The following is a 27655-nucleotide window of genomic DNA, read 5'->3' as shown; positions in this document are numbered from 1 at the left end:
AACAGAGCAGAGATCACATAGATGGAAAGTAATCGCACCCCACGGTTACGCTGCAGTCTCTGTCTGCCCTGTCTCTGCCTGTCTCGCTTTCTGGCTCTCCCTAAATACTGCACAGTGGCCTTGGCTTGAGACATAACAAAGACAGTCTATTATAGACAATAATCATTCTACGCAACATTCAGCCTTGCACTCAGCAACCAGTGAATCTTATACAGACCCGGCGGCATGGGCGGGCATTGGGGGGCCGTGCCCGCCCTGTGAGCCAGCTGTGCCCGCCCTGGACTGGAAGCAGTCTTTTTTTTTTATACCTCGGAGTGGCCATCGTCCTATTAGTACTATCTTTGATGTGTCAATCATACAATTTAACCAATCGAATCAATGACTGAAGGCAACATGCTAGCCAATCACAGCTGGAGTGGGGCGGGACACTGAGTCATAGCCTTCAGTCGCTGACGCGGTGTTCGGCTGTGGTCACCGTTGGTGTCGGTAGAGAAATTTGGTCTGATTACCAAACAATTACGAGAAGTGACAGCGAAGCAGACAAGAGCAAGCTGGAAGCAGTGCAATTAATTTCTGTTTGAAATGTCAGCACTGAAGTCTAAACTGGAGTAGACATTGACGCTAGGAGGGTTAGCTACGACAGCTAGCAGAACAAGGAGCAGAACAGAGCAGAAATACTGCCAAACTGAAGAAACTTGGGTTACTTGCAGACAGAAGGGAACTCTGCTTTGTTCTGCTCCTTGTTCTCATACCTACTGTGTGAATTTTTACTTCAGTCAGTGTTCTGCCTGACCTCATGCTAATAAGCGTTTAGCTTATGCTCGACTTTGAGTCAAGACACAGCACTACAGGTTACCCTATCTCACTGATAGTTTCCAGTAACCAAAACCCAACATAAAACCTGCCCAACTTAAAAGAAAAAAACAAGCCCAAATCTCAAACTCTCACGTTAAAAGCACAGAACTATTAAACACATAAGAACTATTAAACACATAAGAATATGCCATTAGCACACAACTGCGCTGAAGCAAAGAAAAAAACTGTGCATACGGTCTCCAAACAAAATATGCAATCAGACAACCAAATAACACACAAGATCTCTTTAACAATCATGATATATTAACCGGAAAAAAATATTTATAAATAGCTTCCCAAAATGAGTTGTAAATCTACCTTAATATAAACTTAATTTCTCTCAGTATAGGTCAATCAAACATTTCTCTTACACGCAGTCATGAAATATTTTTAAGTTGATAAGTAGAACTCAACCCCTCTTGGGCGTTTACACTGACCAAACACTTGATTAACCATTATTCTTTTCTTGTTTTATCATAACAATCAACATTATTCATTATAACTACTATTCATTGATGGTGTCAGATCGGCAGATTTGACTTATTTAAAAAATAAATTGACCAGTAAAAGTTGAAGGAGATGGCATTTAATTAAAATGTTTTGGTTTCCAGTCCGACCTTGACGACTATTTTGATATATTTTGTTAGTAATTCTTTCTAAAAGCCCAACAAATATTGTGAAAAGCTTTCCAACCTGCCCATAAACTATTTTTGTTCCCGCATATTGTGTGTTTAAAATTTAATTTAATAATTTAATAATTAATAAATTTAATTCATACATTTAATAATTTTGGTTGGAAGCCTGCCTAATTTGACAAAACTGACTACACTATTGCTATTTGTTTGTTCATTACAGTAGTCACAGAGCCATTGTGCAGCCTGAGTCATATATATATATATACATATATATATATATATATCATGTGTGTGTGTGTGTGTGTGTGTAATAAAAAACTTTTTAAAGTGTGCCCCCCTAAAACAATGGAATGCCCCCCCCCCCCAACCGTGATTTGTTTCTGCAGCCGGGTCTGATCTTATACACAGCCATCAGGTCTGCAGGCCTCCCACGTCTGAGTGGCGTGAGGCCATAGTGACTTCAGAATAATATTTCTTATAACATTCCTCTTTTTTTTTTTGGAAAATATGAACAAAACACAGAGGAACCATTTCTGTAAGAACGTAAAGTTTGGACCCAAAAGGCTCCCGTGTTGGAACCGGGCAGTGCTGGAACTTTTAGTACAGATCAACATGAATGCTTAATAGAGCTTTAACACACAAGATCTAAGGTTTAGCTTTTATCTACAATTTAGGGTTCATCTAATTAAGTAAGGCTTGTTTTAGGTACCTATGCGCACATTATTTTTATTTACATTAGACTAGGTAAGCTAAGCCTGTTCAGTAACCAAGGTCGAATCCATCTACTCTTCCCCAACCCTGTCAAACCCCACTGGGTTCTCCATTCCCCATTCCCATGGACAATCATCTATCACTTTCATACCTGACAAATCCAGGAGTACCTGTGTGGGGCATCAGAGGGCAGGCCGGGCCTTCACTCACCAGAAAACCTAATCCTCTCTAAAGGATGATAAAAACTGATGTGACCCCAGGTGAAATCACGCTCTCGGCCAATCTGAGCAAGAACTACCTCTATTAAAACTAGGAGTTACCGTTACCAGCTAATATTAAAGGATCTTTAGAGCCAATCAGATCCTGGTTCTTCCTATATCAAATCAAAAGGTGCATAAACCGTAGGTCTTTGTGTGTCTGAAGCAAACGGTTTCCATTCTTTTTTTACCATACAACCATATTGATCAACATGATGTAACATTACAGTGTAGATGTCAGCACACCAACAGTCCAACATGTGAGTCAGTGGAACAGAGCAGTTAAAGAAACAGCAACACAATGTGAGAAGAATCCGAAAATGTCAATAACGCAAAGTTAAGAAAGCCTTCAGGCCATTCGGGGCACAAGGCAGAAATTAATCTAATTGCGCGTAGGGTTCTTCAGGCAACTCCTCCCATTGAAGAATAAGGAATCAGAGTTCTCTGGCTTCTTCATCCCCAGTCCTCTTTTTGGTTCCCCCTCGTAGGCTGAACGATTGAGCTGGATGGTAATGAATGTTCAGTTCTGGATGGGCACTGAGCATTTTATTTTACATTTCTCTTTAATAAAACACTTTGTGAAGATGGTCTGCAGACACGAGTCCTTGTTTCCACTGGGGAACAGAAACAAGGTGTAATTAGTGTTCTTATCAAAACCCCCATTTATATGTCATTTATTAAAACATCCTCCAAGCACTTTCACATTCAAGATATTTCTGTGCACAATTATTTAGCTCCCAGAATTCTGCAATTTAAATATTATTTAAAAGAGCAATCTTTAAGTTCCAATGTATTTGCAGTAGTTTCCCAGTAATTGTGTCTTTACTTTTATTGTCTGACAGTTGAAGTTCTCTGCAACATAATTTCATCAATATATTTGTTTCATGTCATTTCCCGTTTTATTTTGAAAACCCAGGTGAGAGAAATGAAACCTTTCCATGTGGAAACCTTTTCCAACTTCACCTTTTCCCTCTCTCTCTCTCTTTTTAAAAGAAAAAAAGGGAGGTGCTGTTCTGCACAGAGAAGACAAAATATTTATACCCTGCTGTTACTGTTCAAGGATGCCAATGTTCTACACAACCAAGCAGTGAGCAGGAGAGGTAGAGAACAGGAGCTCTTTTGAAAACGTTCTAACATTGTTGAACAACCAAAGCTACTTAAGCAACTCAGAATTAGTTCCCAATTTAGTCCTAAAATAAAGTAAACCATACACTGTGTACATTGTTATTATTTATTTATGTATTTTTAATAAACTGAGGATTAAGGACTTTGATTAAGAAGTTCTTCGATGAACGCGTCTCTGCGTTACTATTTGTCTAGGCCTCGGTAATCTGATCTATATGTTTTGAGTGCCTGGTCACACAAGACACATGTTTTGGACACTCGGGTGAAGAGAGGGGCAGAGCTCACAACCGACCACTACCTGGTGGTGAGCTGGCTCCGATGGTGGGGGAGGAAACCGGTCAGACCTGGCAGGCCCAACGTATTGTGAGGGTTTGCTGGGAACGTCTGGCAGAGTCCCCCGTGAGACGGAGCTTTAACTCCCACCTCCGGGAGAGCTTTGAACACGTCCCGAGAGAGGTAGGGGACATTGAGTCTGAATGGACCATGTTCCATGCCTCTATAGGGTAGTTCACGCGTGACGTCAGCGCTACATCCGGGTCCCGCGGGTAGGCAAAAAACAGTACTGTTCTCGTCTACTACATGACAAAACGGGTGATTTAGAGCGTACTTTTAGTTCGTTTATTTTTGGAATCTAAACAATGCCTACGACTTGTTGTGCTCCCGGTTGCACAGAGAGGCATTCCAAATCGTTGGATGTACGTTTCTGTCGTTTACCGAAGGAGGAAGGACGAACAACGAAGAAAGAAATGGATCCTTTCAATGAAAAGAGCGCAGGCAGACACTCCCAATGGACTGGGGGAGCCATCATACTACGACAGAATGTGCAGTCTACACTTCATCTCCGGTAAATACAACTTAATTCCCTGGTCATTGTTCTACTTAAATAGCGGCGGAGGGGAGGTGGCTATCGCTACACGGGCCAGAGAAGCGGCTGCTGCTGCTGCTGTAGCAGCCGCTTCTCCGGCTGTCTGGAGCAGCATTGCCCCCGTTCACGGGCGCTTGTACTTCTGTGTTTACGCTGCAATGTCGCTGACACCCCCACCCATTTTAACAAGACAAAAACACCAAAATAATCCGTAGTGAACAATGTTTTTTTTTAACCTACCGGTCTTCCTCTCTGCTGAGACACGGTTGTCCAGCTGAACTATTTTAGTCCACAAACTCTTTAGTAATAGTAATCGTAGTAATATCATCTTTATTGTCATTGAAACATACATTGAAACATACATTACAACGAAATGTGTTCTCTACTTTTAACCCATCACCCTAGGGGAGCAGTGGGCTGCCATGTGCGGCGCCCGGGGAGCAATCTGGGGTTAAGGGTCTTGCTCTGGGACCCAGAGTGCAGGCACTGAGGATTGAACCGGGTACTTGCATCCTTCTGTGAGTGCAAGCGCGCTGCTCTAACCGCTAAGCCAGCACTCCCCTGAGTGCTGGCTTAAACTAGTAATATTAAACTAAGCTACTGAGTAAAAATTAAAGGAATAATCAAAACTAATAACTACTAAGGGAAAAAAGTAACAGATATTAAGACTGAAACAAAAAATGAAGCAGTGGCATCATAATTTAATGAGATTATGAATGTTTACGAACCATGGTTCCATTGTTTTGAGGAATTTGGAGGTCCAGTTACCTAAAGAACTAATTAGGAACAACTGGCTTGAGTTCACACCACCAATTCACAATGCAAGACAATAAAATAAAAAAATATTTTTGATGATTATATCTAGCTATATATATCTATCTATCTATATATCTATCTATATATCTATATCTATATCTATCTATATATATATATATATATATATATATATATATATATATATATATACTGGGCCGGATTTTAGCAGGGGCTTACCGGGGCTGCAGCCCGGGGCCCCGGCATTTCGGGGGCCCCGAAGGATGTGTTGTGCCAGTTCAGACGTGATGACTGCATTAATTCGGGACATGACGGACTGCGTTACCCATGATGCAATGTGGTCAAAATGGCCACCAACTCCCATCATGCAACACGGCAAAATGGCCGCCAATCGAGATAAGGTTGCTAAGGTGATAACTATAAAACCCAGCAACAGATCGCAATCTGCCTTCTTTTTCTGGCGCACCGCCAACCTGAGAAGACACACAGCTGTGATACTCCAAACCCCCCCCCCCACGCCACGTGCTCAAGTTTCTCGCTGGACCGAGACTTTTCAAAGCAAACTTATTCCCTGCGGACGCAGGAGGTCGCCTTAAAAAGGTACTTTTAATTCCCTCTGATCAAATACTGGAAGTCGCCTTATCTCCCAGTGATCGAAAGAGGACTACGCTTTTTCCTGGGCCGAGCAAAGCGACTGTGAGCCCGGAGGAAGAGACGAAGGAGCTTCTTCATCCTAAATTGTTCAACTAGTTAACTAGTGGACAAAAACGGTCAGCTTGTTTGTGTTTTTAGGTGTAACTAGTTAACTAGTGAACAAAATATGCATGTCACTAGTTAACTAGTAAGTCCCACAACACCCTCACTAGTAAGCGAGTGGGCATTTTGGCCTTTACATGTTAACAAGTGAGCGTTTTGGCATCTCACTAGTTAACTAGTGGGGCTGCAATGGCCTTCACTAGTTAACTAGTGGGCGTTTTGGGGCACACTAGTAAACTAGTGACACTTTTCAGACCTCACTAGTTAACTAGTGGGCATTTGTGTCTTCACTAGTTAAATAGTGAGCAGTTCTGCCTTCACTAGTTTACATGTAAGTATCACACTGAAGCCACTAGTTTACTAGCTAGAGTACCTTTGGCCAGCATGTTAACTTGTGTGCCACATGCAAATGTTGTGAGTGGGATTTCGTGAAAGTCTGCATTGTGATTGGTTGTCATGTTCTATTTGGACATAGGGAGCCAATAGAAAGCCTCAATTTCCAGAATTCTTTGCATTCCTAATTTGAATTCTGCGCCACTAGTTGACCAGTGTGAATTTTGTCTTGAACTAGTTTACTAGTATACATTTATGACCTCACTAGTTAACTAGTTTGGACAAAGTATGCATCAAATAGTTAACTACTGAGACTAATGCCATCACCTAGCTAGCTAGTAAGCCTTTTATGGTTCACTAGTTTACTAGTTACATTGACCTACTGCAACCAGTTAACCAGTGAGGTGTTCTGCCTTCACTAGTAAACATGTGCACATTTTTGGCTCTAGTTAACTAATGAGACCCAAAAGCCTTCAACTAGCTAACTGGTATGCATTTTGGGCTTTACTAGTTAACTAGTGGACATTTCTGGCTCGCACTAGTTTACTAGTGAAGCTAAAATGTGTTCACTAGTTAACTAGTGAGCCTTTTGGCTCCCACTAGTGAACTAATGTGCATATTTTGGCCCTCACTAGTTAACTAGTTCACAGAAACATGGCTCACTAGTTAACTAGTTGACAAAAATGGCTTACATGTACATGACAATTATGCCTGATATCAAGATATCAGATTAAATCCTCAATCCGCTTTCAATAAAGAACTGATAATGGGAATTATCTGGGAATACTGGAGCTAATCAGCGAGTTTGATCCTTTTCTGAAGTCTCACATAAAGAAATATGGAAATGCAGGTTCAGGGAAACCCTCATATCTTTCTTCCCAAACATGTGAGGAATTAATCATGTTCTATCAGAAATAGTGAGTGAAGTAAAAATGGCAAAATACTTCTCAATCTCTGTTCACTCCACGCCAAATGTGGCACATGTTGATCAGTTAACATTTGTGTTAAGATATGTGTCACCTGAAGGACACTCGCAGGAACGCTTTCTGAAGTTTCTACCAATTGAAAGTCATACTGGGGAAGCTTTATGTGCGTCTGTACTCAAGGTTTTGGAAGAGATGGGGATTGACATTGCAAACTGCAAGGGGGCAATGCTATGATAATGCTGCCAACATGTCAGGAGTATATAAAGGACTACAAGCACGTATGAAAGAACTCAACCCACTAGTTGAATGGGTTCCGTGTGCTGCACATACCCTGAATTTGGTTGGAGTTAATAGTGTTAACTGCTGTTTTGAGACAGCTGATTTTTTCCAGTTTGTGCAAAACTTATTTAACTTTTGCTCCAAGTCGACAGCAAGGTGGAAGGTGGTAACAGATGGACTGCAGCCTAATGCAAACAAGCGCATTGAAACACTGAAGTCCCTTTCGAACACTAGATGGGCTGCACATGCAGATGCCACACAGGCAGTGCATATTAACTATGCAAACATTCAAAAATCATTGAAGAATATTGTAAATGACACAAACCAAAACGCAGCAATAAGAAATGAAGCAAGATCACTTGATAAAAAAAATGGACAAGCTTGAAACAGCTTTTATGTGTATATTTTGGCATAGCATTTTGCAGCGTTTTGAAAAAACAAGTGCAGCTTTGCAGTCTGTGGAACTGGACTTGTGTACAGCTGTGGATTTGGTGGGATTCTTGCGGCAGTACATTGGAGGTCTGAGAGATCAATTTGCTAGGTTTGAGTCTCAAGCAAAGAAGTTGTCTCCAACAGTTTCACAAGCTTACAGAGTTACTGGTCGAAGATCAAAGACTCCAAAATAAGCGCCACCTCAGAGGTTGACTTATCAGCTCAACTAAAGTTCTCCACCAGTGTTTTTTTGGTGGTTGTTGACAGATTGCTTTCTGAAATCAATCGCAGGTATATTGCATATGATAACCTCAACAACACTTTTGGCTTCCTGAACAATTTTTCTGGTGTTACTGTTCCAGAGCTAAGAAACAAAGCTTGGAGATGGACTTTGTGGAGGAAATTGTCCAGTTTAAAGATTTTATTTGTGATAAAGGCATCACATCTGCTCCATTGCTTTTACAATTCATTAGGGAAAAGAAACTGCAGGACATCTTCCCAAATGTGGATATTGCTTTCAGGCTTTACCTTACATTTCCTGTCACAAATGCAAGTGGTGAGCTATCATTCTCCAAGCTTAAAATAGTTAAAAATAGACTCAGATCCACAATGGGACAAGAAAGACTGGACCATTTGACTCTCATGTCTATTGAGAGTGATCTAGTGAGAAGGCTGGACTTCAGTGATCTTGTCAAGGAATTTGCAGCAAAAAAATCCAGAAAAGTGGGCAACTTTTCAAATTTCATATCAGACTAAGGCTTAAATGTCTGATAACCCTTTCACTCATTACTGAAAGGGCTTGGTGTTACTGGTTAGGGCAGTGGTGTCCAAACTTTTTGACATCAGGGTTAAAATTATGTTAAAAGAACTTTGGGGCTGTAAAATAATTTGAAAACAAACTTGGTCTTTTTTAAAGTTTATCTGCTAAATTAAAGTAAAAATTTAAATGATTTTAGATACAAAACAAAGATTGTGCATGTCTGCATTATAAGACAGGCTCAAAGTTTCAAACTTTTCAGGGTTGAGTATTGTTTTCTTATTTGGTTTGCGTTTGAGTAAAATTTATTTATTTATTTATTTTTGACGACAGCATGACACATTGCTATATCTTGAGTCAGGGCTGCTGCAGAAACAGTATCAGAAATACACAAAACTAGTTATTCTCAAGGCCAATAAACTATTTTAAGTAGAATGACATATTGCTTTGACAGTTTGACTTGCATGTAATGTAATTTGCAAGAGTTCCTAGGAAAAATAAACAATGCACACAGGCATGCCTTGAAAAGTTTTCCAGTGTTTAAAATACTAAAATTTTACCTGCTTAAATTATAAACACAAGTTGCATTTTTTTGGACACTGGGTGAAAAAAAAAATCATCCCTCGACATATGTTCTTGTTCATGTATATTTGTTTTGTTGTAAAATGAAAAGAGGGGGGACAACGTCTATAAACTATATACAGGAAACATCGCCTCCTGTAGTTATATCAGTTTTAATGTTTTTTAGTTATTGTTTTACAATTCTGTGTGACCTTTGTGCTTTTTTTGCTTATTACTCTGTTGCTTAGAAACTGAAATGTTCCCACTCTATAATAAAGGATTATTTAACTATGCGAGCTGGTAAGCATGCAATTTAATACCTTTAATACCAACTATGTGTGCTGGTAGGCATCCAATTTAATACCTTTATTTATTTATGTATTTATTTATTTATTTATTTTTACAATAATTATTTTAAAGCTCCAAGGCTTTTTGTGACCTAATTTATGCATTTTAAATTAATTTTGGCTGTGCTACTTAGCTTCAGCCAGCAGGGGGCACACTGCATTTTACACGTGGGCGGTGTCAAACACGTGCTGAACTGGATACTGCAGTCAGGTAATAGACCCCATAGACATTATATACGTAGACGCGTCATTGAGCGGGTTCTGCCTATGCTGCGATGCGTCAGAGCGTCCGTCATGTTAAATGTGGCAAATCTGCAGTTACTCAGTCACTTAAACAGTATCAGAGGGACTTTAATCTCAGAATATACTTTGGATTCGTAATATTTTTATTTTTGTAATAATACAAGTTTATTTTTGTATCACTTTAGCTTCACTCTCCTGAATTTATTTTCGTAAAGAATAAAAATAATTAAAATAATCTAACCTGGCCCTATTACTCCAGGAGCGAAATAATTCTGCAAACTGTGACTATTCTGGAAATGTTCCCTCTTATATCTCATGATATGACTTTTATGTTTTATGTATTTTTTTTACTTCTTTTTCATAGGTAACGCATTAGTAATTTTACCTCTTTAAAGGCATACTATGCAACATTTTTCAGTTAATTAATATGTTCCATACCGTTTTGGATGATTAAATGAGTCATTTCAGGTTGAACTAAGGTTTTCTCGGCCGCCCTGGTGGTCTGTGGGGGAAATACCGCACTTGCAATTGCAGGAGCAGTCGGCCCGCAATCACAGGCTCAGTAGTCTCGTGTGCATCGCAAGAGTCGGTCTTGCTTTACGGCGAGAACTGCTACACGCCCGCAGTGAAAGGTGTGCTCGTTGGTAGCGCAGTGGCGATATTTGTGCAGTTATCATGGCGGAACCAGCGAGAAAACAGCGAAAGCCCATGTTGGAGCAGGCAAGAAAGAGGAAAAGGGCTCTGGACAGAGAGAGGAGTCGTACACGGGTGAACATAGAAGGCTGCAAGGCTGACGCGGACCTCGCGTTTCTGCTGATGCGATTGTAAGTAACATTGTAGGGTTTCCCTCACGCTACCGCCTCGCCGACATTCCAAAAAAATAATAATAAAAAAATAAAACTAACTCGATATGCGCGCCGCTCCGCTCAGCCGATCAGCGGCGCAAAGTTTGTCTCCCCCCCGCTCCGCTCAGCCGCTCAGCGACGCAAACTTTGTCTCTGCCCCAAACCCCCCCCGCTCCGCACAGCGGCGCAAAGCTTGTCTCCCCCCCGCTCCGCCAGTCGTCCCAAATTCCTAGGGGAAACACTGCATTGGAATGGTTTCTCTCTCTCTGTGTGCATGTTCATACTTTCACTGTGTTAGTCATTGTTTGTACTGCCGTTTTTTCCACTTTTGTATTCGTTGTGTTCACCTGTCTGCTAAGCTCAAAACAACCGCGCCTGGCTTGACGGAGAAACCAGAACAGCTGAGCATATTTACAGTGCACTTTTACTTTCGCCCTCTGGGGGGAGCCTCGCTGGAAAATCAACGCCGGTTGCATAGTATACCTTTAATACTCCCCCAAAAAGTCTGTTCATAAAGTTTCACATGTGACACGGTTTTATGAAATTATATATATTATATAGCTCAGATCTCATTTTTATCATATGTTCTCAATGCTCAAGACCTTTCAGTTAGATTACACATATTTATTCAGAACCAAAACAATTTAAACTGAAGTCAAACTGGATGAGATATATACACGCAGTTATATATTTTGCAGTTATATATTAATATAATAAACACACAAATTATACACACAAATATCTCATATATATATATATATATATATATATATATATATATATATATATATATATATATATATATATATATATTTATTTATTTATTTATTTATTTATTTATTTATTTTTGTAGGCTATTCATCGCAATGCCTTTTATCATAAATCGGCTCCAACAGGGTAGCTTCCTACTTCCTGTACATTTACAAATGGCACTTTAAACTGTACAAAAAACAGATACTCATCAGTCACCATCTGCCACTTTTTAAGAGTATGTGATGACATGTGATGACAGCAGCACTGATCTACAGCTATATCAATTATTCTGTTTCACAGCTTTTAGCCAATGAGTCACTCCAGGGATATAGTTGACGTATAATGTTGAGCCTTTTCATACTTTGTTTTGGAACAGTGTCTAATGCTGTTGGCCACTTGGTCACAGTTAGAGCACGCTGTCACAGGTCTATGAAGAAAAATGAGGAGCCTCATTCCTTTCAGGTTTTTCTATTTGTGTAGTATTTTACTGAGGTTGCAGACTTTGCAGTATCCCTCAAAATTCCTCAGTGTGTTCAGTGTGTTTCTCAGTCTCGTCTGTAGATTTGGAGCCTTAATTAAGAAAATAATTTTGCCCATAGTTTTGTACATCAAAGACTGAGAAAGATGCTGTCAATAATGTTGCATGCACACTAATAATCAGTTCATTATGCAAATGGAACTTATCTTAGCTTATTTGGATACGCATCATAGTACAAAAACCTACTCAGCCAGCATAGTTTTGGATCGAAGTCGCTACACCCTTCTATGTCTCTTATCTTACGACAACGTATTAAGACCATTGTAGATAAAAGGGGAAAAAAAGATAAAAGGGGAAAAAAAGAAGAGTACATTTCCACCAAAAAACTCACATAGTTTTTTACTAATTTCACAAATGTTCAAGTAAAAACTCGGAAAATTAGTTAAAGATATTCACAATTAAAGACAGGTATTTTCAACCTTAGAAAGTAAAAAATAAAAGTTCTTGAAAATATATGAACTTAAATTTACTCTTTCTTTTCCCCTTTTATGTAAAATGGCCCTAATACACTGTCGTACTTCTCGGGGCAAATGTCCAAATAAACGTATTTCATTCAACATAAAACCCAATAGGTTTCTGGATGAAAAAAGAGAAAAAACTCGACAAATGTCTGCAACAGTTTTAACGAACTTAAATTTCTTCATAGCCATTCATTTAATTTGTTTAAGTGATCCTGATTCTCTTTAGGCTTTGGCTCTTTTAAAAAGTTATTTCCACTTTAGTAACGTAGAAACAAGGCCATTTACAAGGCAGAGAATTCTAATTTCTAATAATAAATGATTATAAATGATTTTCTCAGCAACTGTTGACAATGACATTGTGGTATACAGTGAAAGACAAAATAAGAAATTACAATGACAAAAAACTTTATTGGTTAGATTAATAGAATTTAAATTTCCTCAATTTTGAGATTAAAGCAGTTTTAAGTATCAGATCTTGATTTAAAGATTACATTTAATTGTTTCTAGCCTTTTACCCCGCTGGATTGGGTAGAGTTCCACAATTCATTGGCGGCATTGTAAATATGCAATTTGCCATCATCGGACAGTTGAAGCCGGAAGCAGGCAGACGTGATCGCCAGGCTGATGTGTGTCGCTGACCCATTTACCGACACCTTCTTTGTTGTACATGACCAGGTTACAATCTTCCTGCATGACCAGGCGGACCACACCAGTGCCACTGGTGTCTGAGGACCACACAGGCTTCCACCCATAGATGACAACGTTTCCATCTGCAAAGAGTGACAGAAACAGCTGTTGCTAGATTTCCAACAGATAAAACAGGCGAATGGATGTCATTGAACTTGATTTGTATTTGTGTTAAGGAAAAAAATATGTAAGAATTTTTTTTTTTTTGAAGATTTTAATACACGTGTTTGAATTTGTTTTGCACCATTTGTTTTAGATCAACTGTAGCAGAACTGAATGACAGACATTTATGATGTGCAAGTGACAGAACACAATTTGTGTACTTGTACAGAGAATTTGAAGAGGTGTAACTTTTTTTTGTACTTGTGACAGATTTAAAAAAATCTACAATTACAAAATAACAAAGTTACAATACACAAATATTTTTGCAACAGTAGTTCTGGACCATTTGGAGCAAAACTGAGAATGTAAGAGGTTTTTGATGTGCAACTCACAGAACACAATTTGTGTTCTTGTACTTAAAATTTTAACAGGTGTAAAAAAAAATTGTACTTGTGATTTTTTTTTATTCTACAAATACAAAACTAAGAATTTAACTCCCTCTACAACTTAAAATTCACGCTTACAATGCACAAATCGTTTTGGAACAATCAGTGCGCCCCCTGGTGGACCCTGCGCAGACAAAAGAGGACCTTGTTATGGCAGCCACATCGTTTATTTCTTGCAAAAACATAACTGCAGGTGACGAAAGACTGCAAACGGATACATTATTTGATCAACACCGTTGTGTTAAGAGAAAATAAAATATTCAAATGAATTGAACGTTTCGCTCTGTAATCATTGCGCATGCTCAGAGCTGTCAAAGCGTCCATTAAAACGCAATTTAACAACTTTTTCTGTATTTCTATTAAATATATATATATATATATATATATATAATATGTATGTATATATATATATGTATATATATGTATATATATATATATACATATATATATATATACATCCATCTTCTTATCCATCATCTTCTTATCCCTCATGGGGTCGCGAGGGGTGCTGGTGCCTATCTCCAGCGTTCAGGTCAGTAGGATTTCTGAAAACACGTTCCCTCTGCATTCATCCATCATCCTTTCATCCAAAAGCCCTTTGGATAATTTGCATGCATTTAATGCTCCTCAGTGCACCCACCAATGTGCCTCACAGGCTACGTGTAAAATACTGCTTGGCTTATTCTGACGCTGATTCTAATAACTGGTCTGGTTTCTTGTCTTTTCCTGCATTCCTTGCGTGCCATACAAATTTTTAAATGTCCTCTTGTGTCATTTATTTTCCAATATGCCTGCCAATTTATTTGAACGTAACCTTATTACGTTGCATTCTGCCTGAAGTTCTGATTGTTTGACAGGGTTGATATAAAAATACTTAAAGGTACATTACCGCCACCATCTGGCCTGCAGGGTGAAATAAGGGATAACACTGATAATTTTCACATTTGTTCACATTACCAACACAAATTTCAATGCTTTTTTTGTTGTTGTAATTTTATGTGTTAGATCAACTCAAAAGTAGTGCATAATAGGAAACGTTTACAAAAAAGAGAAGGAGGTTTTTGAACTATTTTACAGATAAAAGATATGGCTTACATGTGACAAAAACAGAGGAATATTTACAGTTTACATCTGGTTGAGGTTGCTTGCATTGCTATTTAGTTGTACGAGACTAAATATCTGATAAAAATCAACAAGAGGGATCATATTTCTCCAATTTTAGCTTCCCTTCATTGGCTTCCTGTTACATCAAGAATATAATTTGAAATTCTCCTTCTCAAGTATAAAGCCCTTAATAATCAAGCTCCATCATATATCAGAGCTCTGATTACCCCGTATGTTCCTAACAGAGCACTTCGCTCTCAGACTGCAGGTCTGCTGCTGGTTCCTAGAGTCTCTAAAAGTAGAATGGGAGGCAGATCCTTTAGCTATCAGGCTCCTCTCCTGTGGAACCAACTCCCAGTTTTGGTCCATGAGGCAGACACCCTGTCTACTTTTTAGACTAGACTTAAAACTTTCCTTTTTGACAAAGCTTATAGTTAGAGTGGCTCATGTTACTCTGAGCTACCTTTATAGTTATGCTGGACATCAGGGCCTATTTCTCTCACTCTACTGACTTCTACTGTTCTCCAGTTTTGCATTGCTTGTTGTCATTTCAGCTTTTAACTTCTTGTTCTCTCTCTTTTTTTCTTCATAGTAGGTACACCTGGTCTGGTGTTCTGTTAGCTGTGACATCATCCAGGGAAGCCAGATTACCCGCTACTACCATCTAATGTAGAGCAGATTACTGGATCAATGTGTGCTTCTGTGCTTTTTTGTCTCTCTTGTTGTGTCTCTGCTCTGTCTTCTCTAACCCCCAGTCAGTCGAGGCAGATGACCGTTCATACCGAGCCTGGTTCTGGTTCTGCTGGAGGTTTTTCCTTCCCCTATTGGGGAGTTTTTCTTTCCGCTGTCATTTCATGCTTGCTCAGTATGAGGGATTGCTGCAAAGCCATGTACAATGCAGACGACTGTCCATGTGGCTCTACGCTTCTTCAGGATTTATCTGATTGAATATATCACTATATAAAATAAAGTTGAAATGAATTGAAAAAATGTGGTTACATTTCTTTGTATGATATTAAACCATGAAAGCTCAAACAGTGTGGTTCTAATAACGTAATGTTATTGAGGATAAATAAATAATAGGAAAAATATGAAATATATTTCATAATAATAAAAAAAAACATGGGGTTTGATGCTCCTTGAATTGAACAGAACTGAACTGAGGTTACATTTCAGTGTGTTTGGGTGAGTTTTAGTACTTTTTGGTTTGTTACTGTTGATTAAAAAGGTTTACCGCTCACTTTCAAGCAACACTCATTTTTGCACATGCCGAGTTGTGCCCTAAACATTGTGCGGCACATTTTTTGTGCGTACACATCCTTCATACATGAAAGCCCTGGTCATTCCTTCCTGTCAGATTTAAAGATTTATTCAATCTTACCTGTTAAGCCAATGTAAAAAAAGTAAGTGAACAGGTAAAAAGATAATTCAGAAGATCACTACCTAGAATCAGTCAGATAAAAGACGGTACTGAAGAAATGTGACAGCACAAAATGGGTGCGATTTGGTCTATTTAACCAAAAGTAAGAGAAAATCTGCTTGAAACTATTTTCCATATAACTGCTGTTTGTTTCTTCGTCTCTGTTCTTTTTCATTTTTCTGATGTAAGCTATAGTCTAGAAGTGATAAACATACAGGGCTGGGAGAATCAGCGTAAAGTTGCAGTGGCATAAATTGAAATAACAATGGCGGTTGTGTGACATTGCATTGTTATTTTAGTGTTTTGTTTTAGTATTTATCTTAAAATGGTGTGTTCCAAAATAATTTCCTTATGGACTTCAACCTGTATATTATAAGGTACGCAAATATCAGGACAACCTTGTTGATGACTAATCCAAGAAAGGTTAAAAAATAAAACAACTAGACTTCTATTCTGATGCTGAAACAGTCCAGTTGTTTTATTTTTTAACCTTTTTTGAATGAGAATCTTCACCAACAACTTGTTGACTGTTGGTGCCTCTGGGAAGGTGGCCTATCCAGTTATTCAAACCTTTACTTTGAGGCCTATCCAGGCCAAAATCTTAATGCTCTTACCAAATGCTGGTATTGCAAAGTGCTTCCAGTGTAGGTAAGAGCTGTTCTGACTAGACCTGGAAAAACAATTACATCCAGAAAATGTCCAGAAGTGGATGGAATGATACCTTAGGTGTCTGTATTCACTACATATTCAACAAACAAACCAATAAAAGGAGTCTAAAAACTCTGGAAAAGTTAGTACCTCTTGCATGAGACCATTTTGAATTATTACAATATGTTTGGTGTTCTATTGGCAAATAAATAGGGTTGGTTCAACTTTGTTTTTTATTTACAGTATTGTAAAAAATAGAATCTATGAGTTAAAACCTGATATAGTATCAACAATTTTGATACTCTACCTGCACATAAACCTTATAAGAGGCATTAGTTTGTAAAAATGAAAGCAAAAAAGTCGCAGTTGCTGAAACACAACACAAGATGGCCTTGTTGACACAAAAAAGAAAAGAAAAATAACACAACGCTGACGCGCTGTATCAAATCTGTGAATTTATCGAGGTTTTCTCTCTTTTTACAGTCTCTTGAAGCTGATACGTTTTGTATCTGAAGTCTCCATCCATCCACCTCATGCGGTTATAAGGCAGCGGCTGTCTTCCTTTCAGACTCAGAGCCACCTCCAGGAGGCGTTTCCCTCTTCCAGGCTTTTCTAGGCCAGACGAAACACAATCTCCAGAAAGATAAACCAAGTAGACACAAGCGGAGTTAAGCGAGCAAAACTGAGTAGGGTCGGTGGAACTGAGGCATTTGAAATTCCCTACAGAGAGAGACATAAGGCAGTTGTTTGCATGCAAATATGTAGTGTGAAAGACATTTTAGTTTTATGCCAGATTAGGCAGGACGCAGGAAGAATGATTGTATATAATGATTCAATCAAACATAGCAGATAAGCATGTGATACAGTTGAATTGGTCTAGGTCAGGGGTCTGCAACCTGTGGCTCCAGAGCCGCATGTGGCTCTTGATACCTTCAGCTTTGGCTCTTTAAAAACCATGCAAAGGTAGACCAAAAAAATTGGTCGATGTTTCTAAATGTAAAGGTAATTTAAAATGGGTAGCTTTAGGATGCATTTAGTTCTGGAATATATGCATAACATTTCCAGAAAGAAAGAAACTAATGGTATACAGAATATTTTACTATAGCTAGATGAAGTATTTTTTGTCAATAGGTTGCAAACTTTTTCATAATTTTGATGCCATTTGCTATAGGAATCAAATGTTCAATTGAAGAAAATGCATTAAACCTAAACATAGAAATACTGTTGGTTAAATTATAAAAACTGTTGATCTTTAATTAAAAAAATGTAAACAAATTTCCTGTAGTATACTATAAAAACCTGTTTCAAAGAGATGTGTAACTTTTGTGGCTCTAAACAAAATTTATTTAGCTGGACCGAGGTCAAAAATGGTCTGAGGGTTGTAAAAGTTGCTGACCCCTGGGCTAGAGCATTAAATGCTTGTAGTCCAATTAAAGACTAACACTTAGCTTTGGTTTGGGGTTCTGGAGTAAAATGAAGGGAAATAAATTGTTTGTAAAACCACCTCATTCCTACTGTTAAGTACAGTGGAGGATCTGTGATGCTGTGGGCCTGCTTCTCCTCCAAGGGTCAAGTGAACATTGTTAGTGGACTTAGTACACTTTGAAGCTGTTCAGCAGACACAAATCAACTTTCCTCCATGACCATCTCAGCCCCCAGACCTAGATCCAACAGAAAGCCTGTGAGATGAGCTAGACTGTATTATTGAGGTGCTGTCCTGTTAACCGGCGGCCCTCAAACTGGGGTCCCTGGACCCCCAGGGGTCCACTAACCACGGGTTGGGTGTCCGTGAAACGCATATTGTCAGGCCCGAGGAAGCACTGCTGAGCTAAGGAACGCAATGGACAAATATTTAACTCCTTCCACTTCGTCAAGTAAGGTAAAAGGCAAATCAGCTAAAATTAGGAAGTATGACAACATTTACATCGAGTTCGGCTTTATTGAGAATGAGGATCTAATCTCCACCAAATCTCTAATATTAGGTATATTTATATATATATATTTTAAAAACATACATAATTCCTAATGTATTTAGCAGCACAAAAGGGTGTTTAAAATGCTATCAGCATGAGGAATCTAAAGGGGTCCTTTGTAAAATATTTACCGCTTCTAGGGCGTCCCTGGCCACTAAAACTTTGAGAACCGCTGATATAAACAAAACAGGGGGTTATGCAAGTTATTACCAGCAAGGGTTCCAATTGGGTGATTTTGTATATAAACATTTCTTCATAAGAAATGCTCCCCTGCTTAAAAATGTACGTGAGATTTGTCTGCTGCAATTAAACAGGAAGCTATTTAAAGGCATTTTACTAATGTTAACCAGGGGGGACAGTAATTGTGAAGGGCTCTGTATTTAGAACAACACTGTTGGTACCAGACTGTGCCCCAGAAAACAAAACAAACTGCTGTAATGATGACCGCTCATGGGTCCTTTGGCTCCGCTCCTGCTCTTGTTATCGCAGCCGTTTCTGGTGTCCTAGATGTGGACCGTCTAGACTCTGCCATCGCCCGCTCCGCTCGTCTACTCGTGCCAAGAGTAAATCTCATTAACAATGAGAAGGCTTGGAGGGACAGGGGCTCACTGTGAGTACTGACTGCTATAAATAGAGGGAGAAGGTGATTACTATAAACTAGATCTGTGGCTACCTCTGAACTCTTAACCTTTCGCTGCCTAATTCTCACCAACGTGCTGATAAGGAAGCACTGTGGATGGTGATGAGGAAAAGGCAGCCGATGAAGATGGTTTGTGTTATGAGTCTGTAAGCTGGGTTCCTGCAGCTACGTTTTCCTGAAGATGTGCTTCACCCCAGATCCACCAGATGGCAAACTGACTTTATAATAAAAAGCTGATGTTATAGTGCCTCAGCTTTACAATTAGGAACCCAAACTATACCGTAATCCTTCTGGCTGCGCTCAAAACGACCGCAAGGTTTGCATCTGAACCACTTTTACAAGTTCCTCAGATCTAAAGCTTATTTTAAAGAGATTGAAAGCATAGTCTGGAAACAGATTTCCTGTAATCAAAAACTATCATGAACTGTTCTAACAGACCCATTTCTGATAACTGCCATACCTGCAGCTTTTATTGCTAACATGTTGTACATCAATGTCACTTTTATAATTATAATTTTTTTAAAGTGCTGCACTTAGACATCAGTGTGTTTTGCAAGTTTTAAACTAATCAAATAGACTTCTTTTAATGCCAGCGCAGTCAAGCCTTGATAGACCAGGAAGAGCAGAAATATTAAGCTTAAAGGGATAAAACCACAGATCTGGAAGCACACAGTGTTTGATAGTAAGTGCAATCTGAAAAAAAGTGTTTTAACCCTTCTGTTTGTGATTATAAGAGCAAATGTTGTGTCTATATGAAACCAGCGCTTGAATTACACATTCCTTTTTCAGTTTTTAATGTTTCCACTTCATGATAGATAAAACCATTTCTGGTTTCCCAGATTTTACCAAGATGGTTATCAAAACAGTTACTCCCCCAGCACTCATTCTTGTTGTTGACTCTTGGACAACATCCCTTAGAAAACAGGACAAAATCCTCCTACATTAGGCGAAAATCCACTTTTGTTTTCCTTGAAAACAATAACAGATGTTTCGTGACTTTTGTTGTTGATCCTGCTTCTAACTCTGCTGCAATATCGAATTAAGAAAGAAACAACACTGCGCTCCATATTTTCTCTAACAGTTGCAATGTGTTCAGCAGACTGTAGCTGGTACATAACAATACAGTAATAAATGAGAATATGAGCTCTGATGAGGCCCGTTTGTCAGATTAAAAGTACTGTATGAAAATAACCTTTAAGCAGGTATGAAAAATATTTTTCATAAAGCCCAAAGTTCTTTTTAAAAAAAGTTTTTATTGGTTTTCATGAGCTGGAATTGGAAAATAATCATGATTAACAGAAATAAGGTTTGAAAACATCATTCACTGTGTAATTAATCAATATAATCTGTTTCACTTATTAAACCGAGTTATTTATATATATGAACTTTTCAATAATATTTTAACTTAAATAAATATTGTGGACTCTTTAGGGTTTATCCACACTCCACTGTTTTCATGAAGGAAAGTTTGTATTGATGCAAGGCTTGTGTGAACTGTAACTCATTCACATGACAGGAAACCTGGAGGCTTTTATTGAGAAATACTCCTTTATTCCTTAAAATGCAACTCTATTTGCTGACACACTCTATATTAATTACAACATTACGTAAAATATGACATTATGGATTTTCCTTTCACTATACGAGGATTTCCTGAAAATAACTTTATTTTAGTCTTTTTAACACAGTCTTTTCATAGTTTTTTTAGACTGTTTTTTTTATTATTATTTAGCTGCTTTTTCACCTGTTTCAGCAGTCAGAGTAATCAAAAATCCCTCTAAAAGTCACAGGAAAGTCTGATTTGAAGCCAAATACAATTAATTATACATGGTTTGAAACATTTGCACCATGTGCTGGCCACATTTTTTTATTCCTTTATAACAGTGGTTCTTTGGAGATGCTGAGTAGAAAGGCTTTGAGCCAGGAATCAAAGAACCAGTCATCAAACACTGGTTTACTGGTTTCCTTCTGGAGTTTATTTTTCCTTTATTTAACATTTTTCACCACAGATCCGCTTTCAAAAGACATTAGGAGCTGTAAACAGGAAGGCAAACTATTGCAAAACAGGGTCCTCTGTGTGGATAAACCTGAGCCTGGTGAATGTGGTGGAACGAATCCAGACATATGGGGTAAAAAAATGCAATTCTGACACAAGCTCTGGTTTCCAGTCTGCATTTGGCTTCCACTCTTGACCTTTACCCTGGATACTAGGCAGTGCTGTTTGACCCCACCCCGTTCACCCTGCGGTGGGCCTGGCTTTAGACCGCAGACCCTGCTTCGTAAGGGACAAAGGGCCCTTTCAGTCTCAACATACGGTAGCAGCATATTAAACCTCTGGTTTACTAATCTGGTTCCAGATAAAGGTTTCAAAGGTTGAGATTCCTTTATGAGGTTACATTCCACATTTCTGGTCCGTGAATTGATTAAATCCTGCACGTAGTGTCCTTAAAAAGCTTAAAAAAGAGGTGAGTTTGAAAGAATTGTGTTGCATTTATTATATGGCGTGTGAGCCATTAATGGTTAACCTTACCGTATCCGCTGACTTGACTAGGGGAAACAAACGCTTGACAAAGACAAGTTGATGAAGTGAAGGATGTCGGAATGCAATTGTGCAACAATGCTTTAGGTTTGGCTATGAGTAACCATAAGTACCAAAGGTAATTATTAACAAAGTTAGTAATTATTATCAAAATTACCAATTTACGCCTGTTTATGAGGAAACAAAAGCCAAACAACTCTCGGTCTCTGTTTGTAGTTGTGTTTTTAATACCTGCCTGGTGAGATGTGGTAATATAGAACAATAGATAAAGGAGTAAGTTGGAAAACTGGTCCTCAAACTGCAAGTAGCCTTACTGGACACATACAAAACATAACTTCTCTCCAGATACAGGGATTTATTAAAATATTTCAAATTCCAGCTGAACTACTTTAGTCAATAAACTCTTTAAGCTACTAATATTAAACTAAGCTGCTGAGTAAAAATTAAAAGAATAAGCAAAACTAATAACCTAAGGGAAAAAAGGAACAGATATCAAGACTGAAACAAATAACCAATAAAATTAAGCAGTGGCATCACAATTTAATGAAATTATGAATGTTTACGAACCATGGTTCCATTGTTTTGAGGAATTTGGAGGTCCAGTTGACTAAAGAACTAATTAGGAACAACTGCCTTGAGTTCACACCACCAATTCACAATGCAAGACAGTAGGATAAAGTTAAACATTACTTTCATAAAATATTATTTTATGAATATTCATATATATCACTGGATTGGATATTGCGTGACGACAGCATGACACAGGCGCCATTGCTATATCTTGAGTCAGGGCTGCTGCAGAAACAGCATCAGAAATACACAAAACTAATTAGTTTTCAAGGCCAATAAACTATTTTAAGTAGAATGACATATTGCTTTGACAGTTTGACTTGAATGTAATGTAATTTGCAAGAGTTCCTAGGAAAAATAAACAATGCACACAGGCATGCCTTGAAAAGTTTTCCAGTGTTTAAAATACTAAAATGAAACATTTTACCTGCTTAAATGATAAACCTAAGTCGTGTTTTCTGGACACTGGGCGAAAAAAAAAAAAAAAATCATCCCTCGACATATGATTTTGTTCATGTATATTAGTTTTGTTGTAAAATAAAAGGAGGGGGGACAACATATATAAACTATATAAGGAAACAGCACCTCCTGTAGTTAAATCAGTTTTAATGTTTTTTAGTTATTGTTTTATAGTTCTGTGTGACCTTTGTGCTTTTTTTTTTTTTTTTTTGCTTATTACTCTGTTGCTTAGAAACTGAAATGTTCCCACTCTATAATAAAGGATTATTCAACTATGTGCTGGTGGGCATGCAATTTAATACTACCTTTTATTTATTTATTTATTTTTACAATAATTATTTTAAAGCTCCAAGGCTTTTTGTGACCTAATTTATGCATTTTATATTAATTTTGGCTGTGCTACTTAGCTTCAGCCAGCAGGGGGCACACTGCATTTTACACGAGGGCGGAGTCAAACGCGTGCCGAACTGGATACTGCAGTCAGGTACTTGGGGGCAAAAAGACACATTTATCTTTGTCAGTGGTTTTACTTTTATTACAGATACACAAATTAAACCAAATTTAAATTTCTACTCATCTGTTTTTGACCTCAGAAAAGAGGAGAACTGAAACTGATTTCAATTTTGCATTTTTTTTTTGGTTTGTTATATAACAAAAAAACAATGCAGCCATTCTCTGTCCTTATTTGTGGTTTTATTTCCCTTTTCACATTTAATGTGATTTCCTGAAACTAAGGATTGAAGCTGTGATAAAGGGGGTGGAAAAGTGCGGGTTAGGATTTAATCCTCTTTGATCCCATTCATTCCGTCCCAGCCGCGCGGTGGCGGTGCGCACAGATCGGCGGCTTTACGGTAATTGGCTCCACCCCCTCTGCGCACCGTGCCTGGCAGGAGCTCAGCTACACGGTCGAAGAATGCGCTCATCTCCGTGAAGCAGAAGGTCTGTGCCGCTGCTTCGGATGGGACGCGCGGGATGATTGCGCTTCGCAGGGCGGTCGTGTACCTCCGGGTGTCTAGGTGTCGCTGAGATCCAGGGAGACGCGGGTTCCCGGCGTGGATTGCATGCAGTCCTTGGATGTATTTTTCCACTCCACCGAGTTATCCAGCACGCGTAATGCGCACACTTGTAGCGTTTATCTAAAGGGCGTGTCGGTCGCAGCCGCGACTGGAGACTGCGCGTTTTCAGCTGGAAATCCGTCTGTCTGCAGCGGGGTTTTGAGGGTCTGACGAGACAGACAGAGAGCCTGGTGTGGCGTTCAGGCAAGGAGGGGGTGGGTTTCTCCACGGCGCTGCGCAGACAGCCTCTGCAAACCTCCTCCTCCTCCTCCTCCACAACAACACGGGACAAGAAGAAGAGGGGGAGACAGGGGAGGAGACGTGCAGAAGGTCTGTAGGGGTGGAAATCTGGACACCTACGGCGGTAAAATGACGATGTCCGTCCCGGAGAGGAAATCCGGATCGGAAGGGAAGGAGGAGGAGAGCGAGGATGAGAGCGAGATCCTGGAGGAGAGTCCCTGCGGCCGCTGGCAGAAACGCAAAGAGCAGGTTGGTCGGCTCCGGTTCTGGTTCTGCTGTTTGTATGTGGGTGGGTGGGTGTGGATGGGTTTTGTTTTGTCTGTGGCCCCGCTGGACCTCCCGTGTGTTATGCAATGTTCGGGTCAGGCCGAGGCATTGGCGTTTCTGCACGATTCCATCAATAAATCTCTCACCGTGCCATCCGGTGATCAGCTTTAGCCTCCGTGAAGTCTGTTTCAGTGAGCAGAGCGAGCAAACACCCGGAGGAGCAGCATGCACCAAGGCCATAAAAAAAAAAAAAAAAACTGGATGTAAACATGCAGTATATGACAGCTTTATCCTTTTAATGTGTGAGACTGCACAGCATTCCTATATTTTGCTTGGTTTGACTGATTTTTATGTCATATACTTGAACGGAGCAGGTAAGGGTGGATCTTGTTATGCTCATTGGGAACTTTAAAAGGAGAGAAAACCACAAAACTGCAACTTGGTTTGTTCAGATTTGTGGAACAATCTCTTAAAAACTACTGGGGGGGAGAGAAAACACAGCTCTACCCAAAGTATTTCGATTCTAAGTGGGGGAAATAATCCTAAAGTGTCAGATTATTACCCAGAAACTTGGGTGATTTTCGCTGGGACTTTGTGTGAAAGAGCAACATAACGCAGTGAAAATTGCATTATCACAAATAAAAAAAGTGAAAAGTGCCCCTCTGTGTCAGTACTTTGTAAAACCAACTTTTACTGCGATTACAGCTTCAAGTCTGTGTTGGCACATCTACATCAGCTGTGCACATCCAGAGTTCATAAGGTTTGTCTCCTCAAAAAAAAAGCTCACGCTCTGTCAGACTGGATAAAGAACAGTATAAGTTCTGGTTGTATGTTTTGGGTCATTGTTCTGCTGCAAGATGAATCTCAGGAAAAAAATTTTTAGCCTCTTACAGGTTTTCCTCCAGGATTAGCCTGTATTCGTCGACACTCCTTCATATTTTCCATCGAGCTTTTCCAGCTTCACTGGTCCTGCTGAAGAAAAGCAGTCCCACAGGATGATGCAGCCACCACCCTGTGTCACCATGGGAGTTGGTTTGTTCAGACCCTAAACCTTCCACCTCATGGTTTTACACATAAGCTAATATGTTGGTTTCATCTGACCAGAGCACCCTCATACACATTTTTTCTGTGGCCCATGACTTCTTAATGCCTTTCAATAGTATCTTTCTTCTTCATGTCCTTCCACGAAGGCCAGATTTTTGTAGAGGACTGCTGATAGTCACCAAGTCAACAGCTTCTCCCACTTATCTGCAGCTCCTCCAGATTTACAACGGACCTCTTGGCTGCTTCCCTGATTAATGCTCTCCTTACTCAGTTTGTCAGTTTTAGTGGACGGCCATCTTTGGTGGTTTGCCATGGCGACATACTTTGTGAAATTTTCAAAGTTTGGGATATTGCTTAACAACCCAACCCTGCTTTATACACCTGATCTGCCTTCTTTGTGTCTGGGTCCTCATGATTCTGTTTCTTCTCTGATATTCTGCAAAACACATCTGAGGACTTCAGAGAACAGCTACGTGTGTATTGAGGTTAGATTGATAACTCCTGGACTCAAATGACTAATTAGGTGACTTATGAAGACAAATGTGTGTTGCTTTGGCTTTTATTTAAGGGTGTTAGGGTAAAGGGGTTGCATACATTAGCAACACTTGGTATTTTCTGTCATTTAAAACATATTGAAGTTTTTGGTAATGTGACATTTTGCTGTGAAAACTTTTGTAAGTCAGTTTATGTTAGCAGCTAATAAAGTTAAAAAAAAGTCCAAAGACATAATTTATTTATAGCTTAGTGAGCTTTTTTGGGGGGTAAGACATCATTTTTTTACACTATATTTCATCATCTGTATATTGAACCTAGTCCTAGTCCCATGGTAGGGATCTGTTTACCCTTGTCGTTGATGGAGGTTGTGCTAACTGTGCAGTTTGAAGACTATGTTGTCATTAAAGCTGCCGTTGCATCATAAAAGCATAGAGGTCAAGGAGAACTGCCTTTCTGGCAGCGTAACACGCTCAAACACAAAGTGCCCTTTGATTTATGAAGGCAACAAACTTTAGCGGGGGTCAATTTACTGATTAGCCAATCATAGATTGTTATTTGCCTCTTTGCAGGGTGTTGTTTAGGAAAAACTAATCATTACAAGCTTAAAGGGAAACGTCCCTGACCACAAATCCACCATGGAACAACCATAAAAAAAGGGTTGTATATGTGGTATTTTGGTTTGGTCTTTGGACAAGATAAGGTGGTTTTAGGAGGAAAAGCATTTTGTTTACATTGTGAGCTAGATGTAGAAATGTCTCACAACCACCATAAACTGGAAGTAGCATGCCAGGGACCCATTAGGTCCAGCTGTCTGTTTGCCAGCGCAGAGTTAACCCTTTACCATCTCAGCCTGAAAACATCACACCTTTTTCTGTCTATTTAAATTTTAAAAGACTATTAATTGTATTAAAGGTGCATAGTGCAAGTTTTGAAGTTAAATATTATTTGTTTTCTTTCCCATACATGCCCTTACAATCACCTGACGTGTAAAATGAGTTATCCTCTATTTATTGCCGTTGCCTCTATAAGCTCAATTAGTCTGTTCATAAGAGAGAGCGAATTCTCTGGATATGGGTATGATGCCTGGCTACTTTGTTGAGTCTCCACTGTAATCAATGCATTGGTGAGAGAACTTCTATATTTATAGCTTTCTTACCTCAGAAAACATTCCGCCTCTTAACAAAAGATCTGTGCAGTTGCAGATGCTTTTTCTCTTGTCCTATGTGCGTGCGCAACACTGGTGTCATTTCAAGTTTTCACCAGAGGGGGCAGACATCTGCAAAAATCGTGGAACTTACACTACGCTCCTTTAATAATTTTAAGTACAACAGGTTTTAAAGTGTAATTTTACTTTTTTCTACCAAAACAAAGTCCACCTCTCCAAAAAAAAAAAACTTTATGCAATGTTATGTTTTGTTATGTCTGTGTGCTACATGTAACCTGTGTGCATCCTGAGCCAGTGTCTGTCTAAAAAAATATCACTAAGGTGATTCCTGATGTCTGTAAGTGCAGT

The 27655-nt window shown here is 39.1% G+C and overlaps 1 protein-coding gene across 2 annotated transcripts in view; it reads left to right on the top strand.

Moving 5' to 3' along the window:
* Positions 1 to 23885: 23885 nt before the first annotated feature.
* The window catches only part of LOC105919205 (nuclear receptor-binding protein 2), a 48064-nt gene continuing 44294 nt past the window's right edge, over positions 23886 to 27655 (top strand). For both annotated transcript variants that reach the window (XM_012854470.3, XM_012854468.3), the window contains exon 1: positions 23886 to 24585. In XM_012854470.3, the coding sequence (XP_012709924.1) occupies positions 24466 to 24585 (120 nt within the window). In that variant the 5' untranslated portion in view covers positions 23886 to 24465. The remainder of the gene's footprint in view (positions 24586 to 27655) is intronic.

The sequence above is a fragment of the Fundulus heteroclitus genome, chromosome 21 (assembly GCF_011125445.2).
Source record: "Fundulus heteroclitus isolate FHET01 chromosome 21, MU-UCD_Fhet_4.1, whole genome shotgun sequence".
NCBI lineage: Eukaryota > Metazoa > Chordata > Actinopteri > Cyprinodontiformes > Fundulidae > Fundulus > Fundulus heteroclitus.
This window is presented reverse-complemented; position numbering and strand designations above follow the sequence as displayed.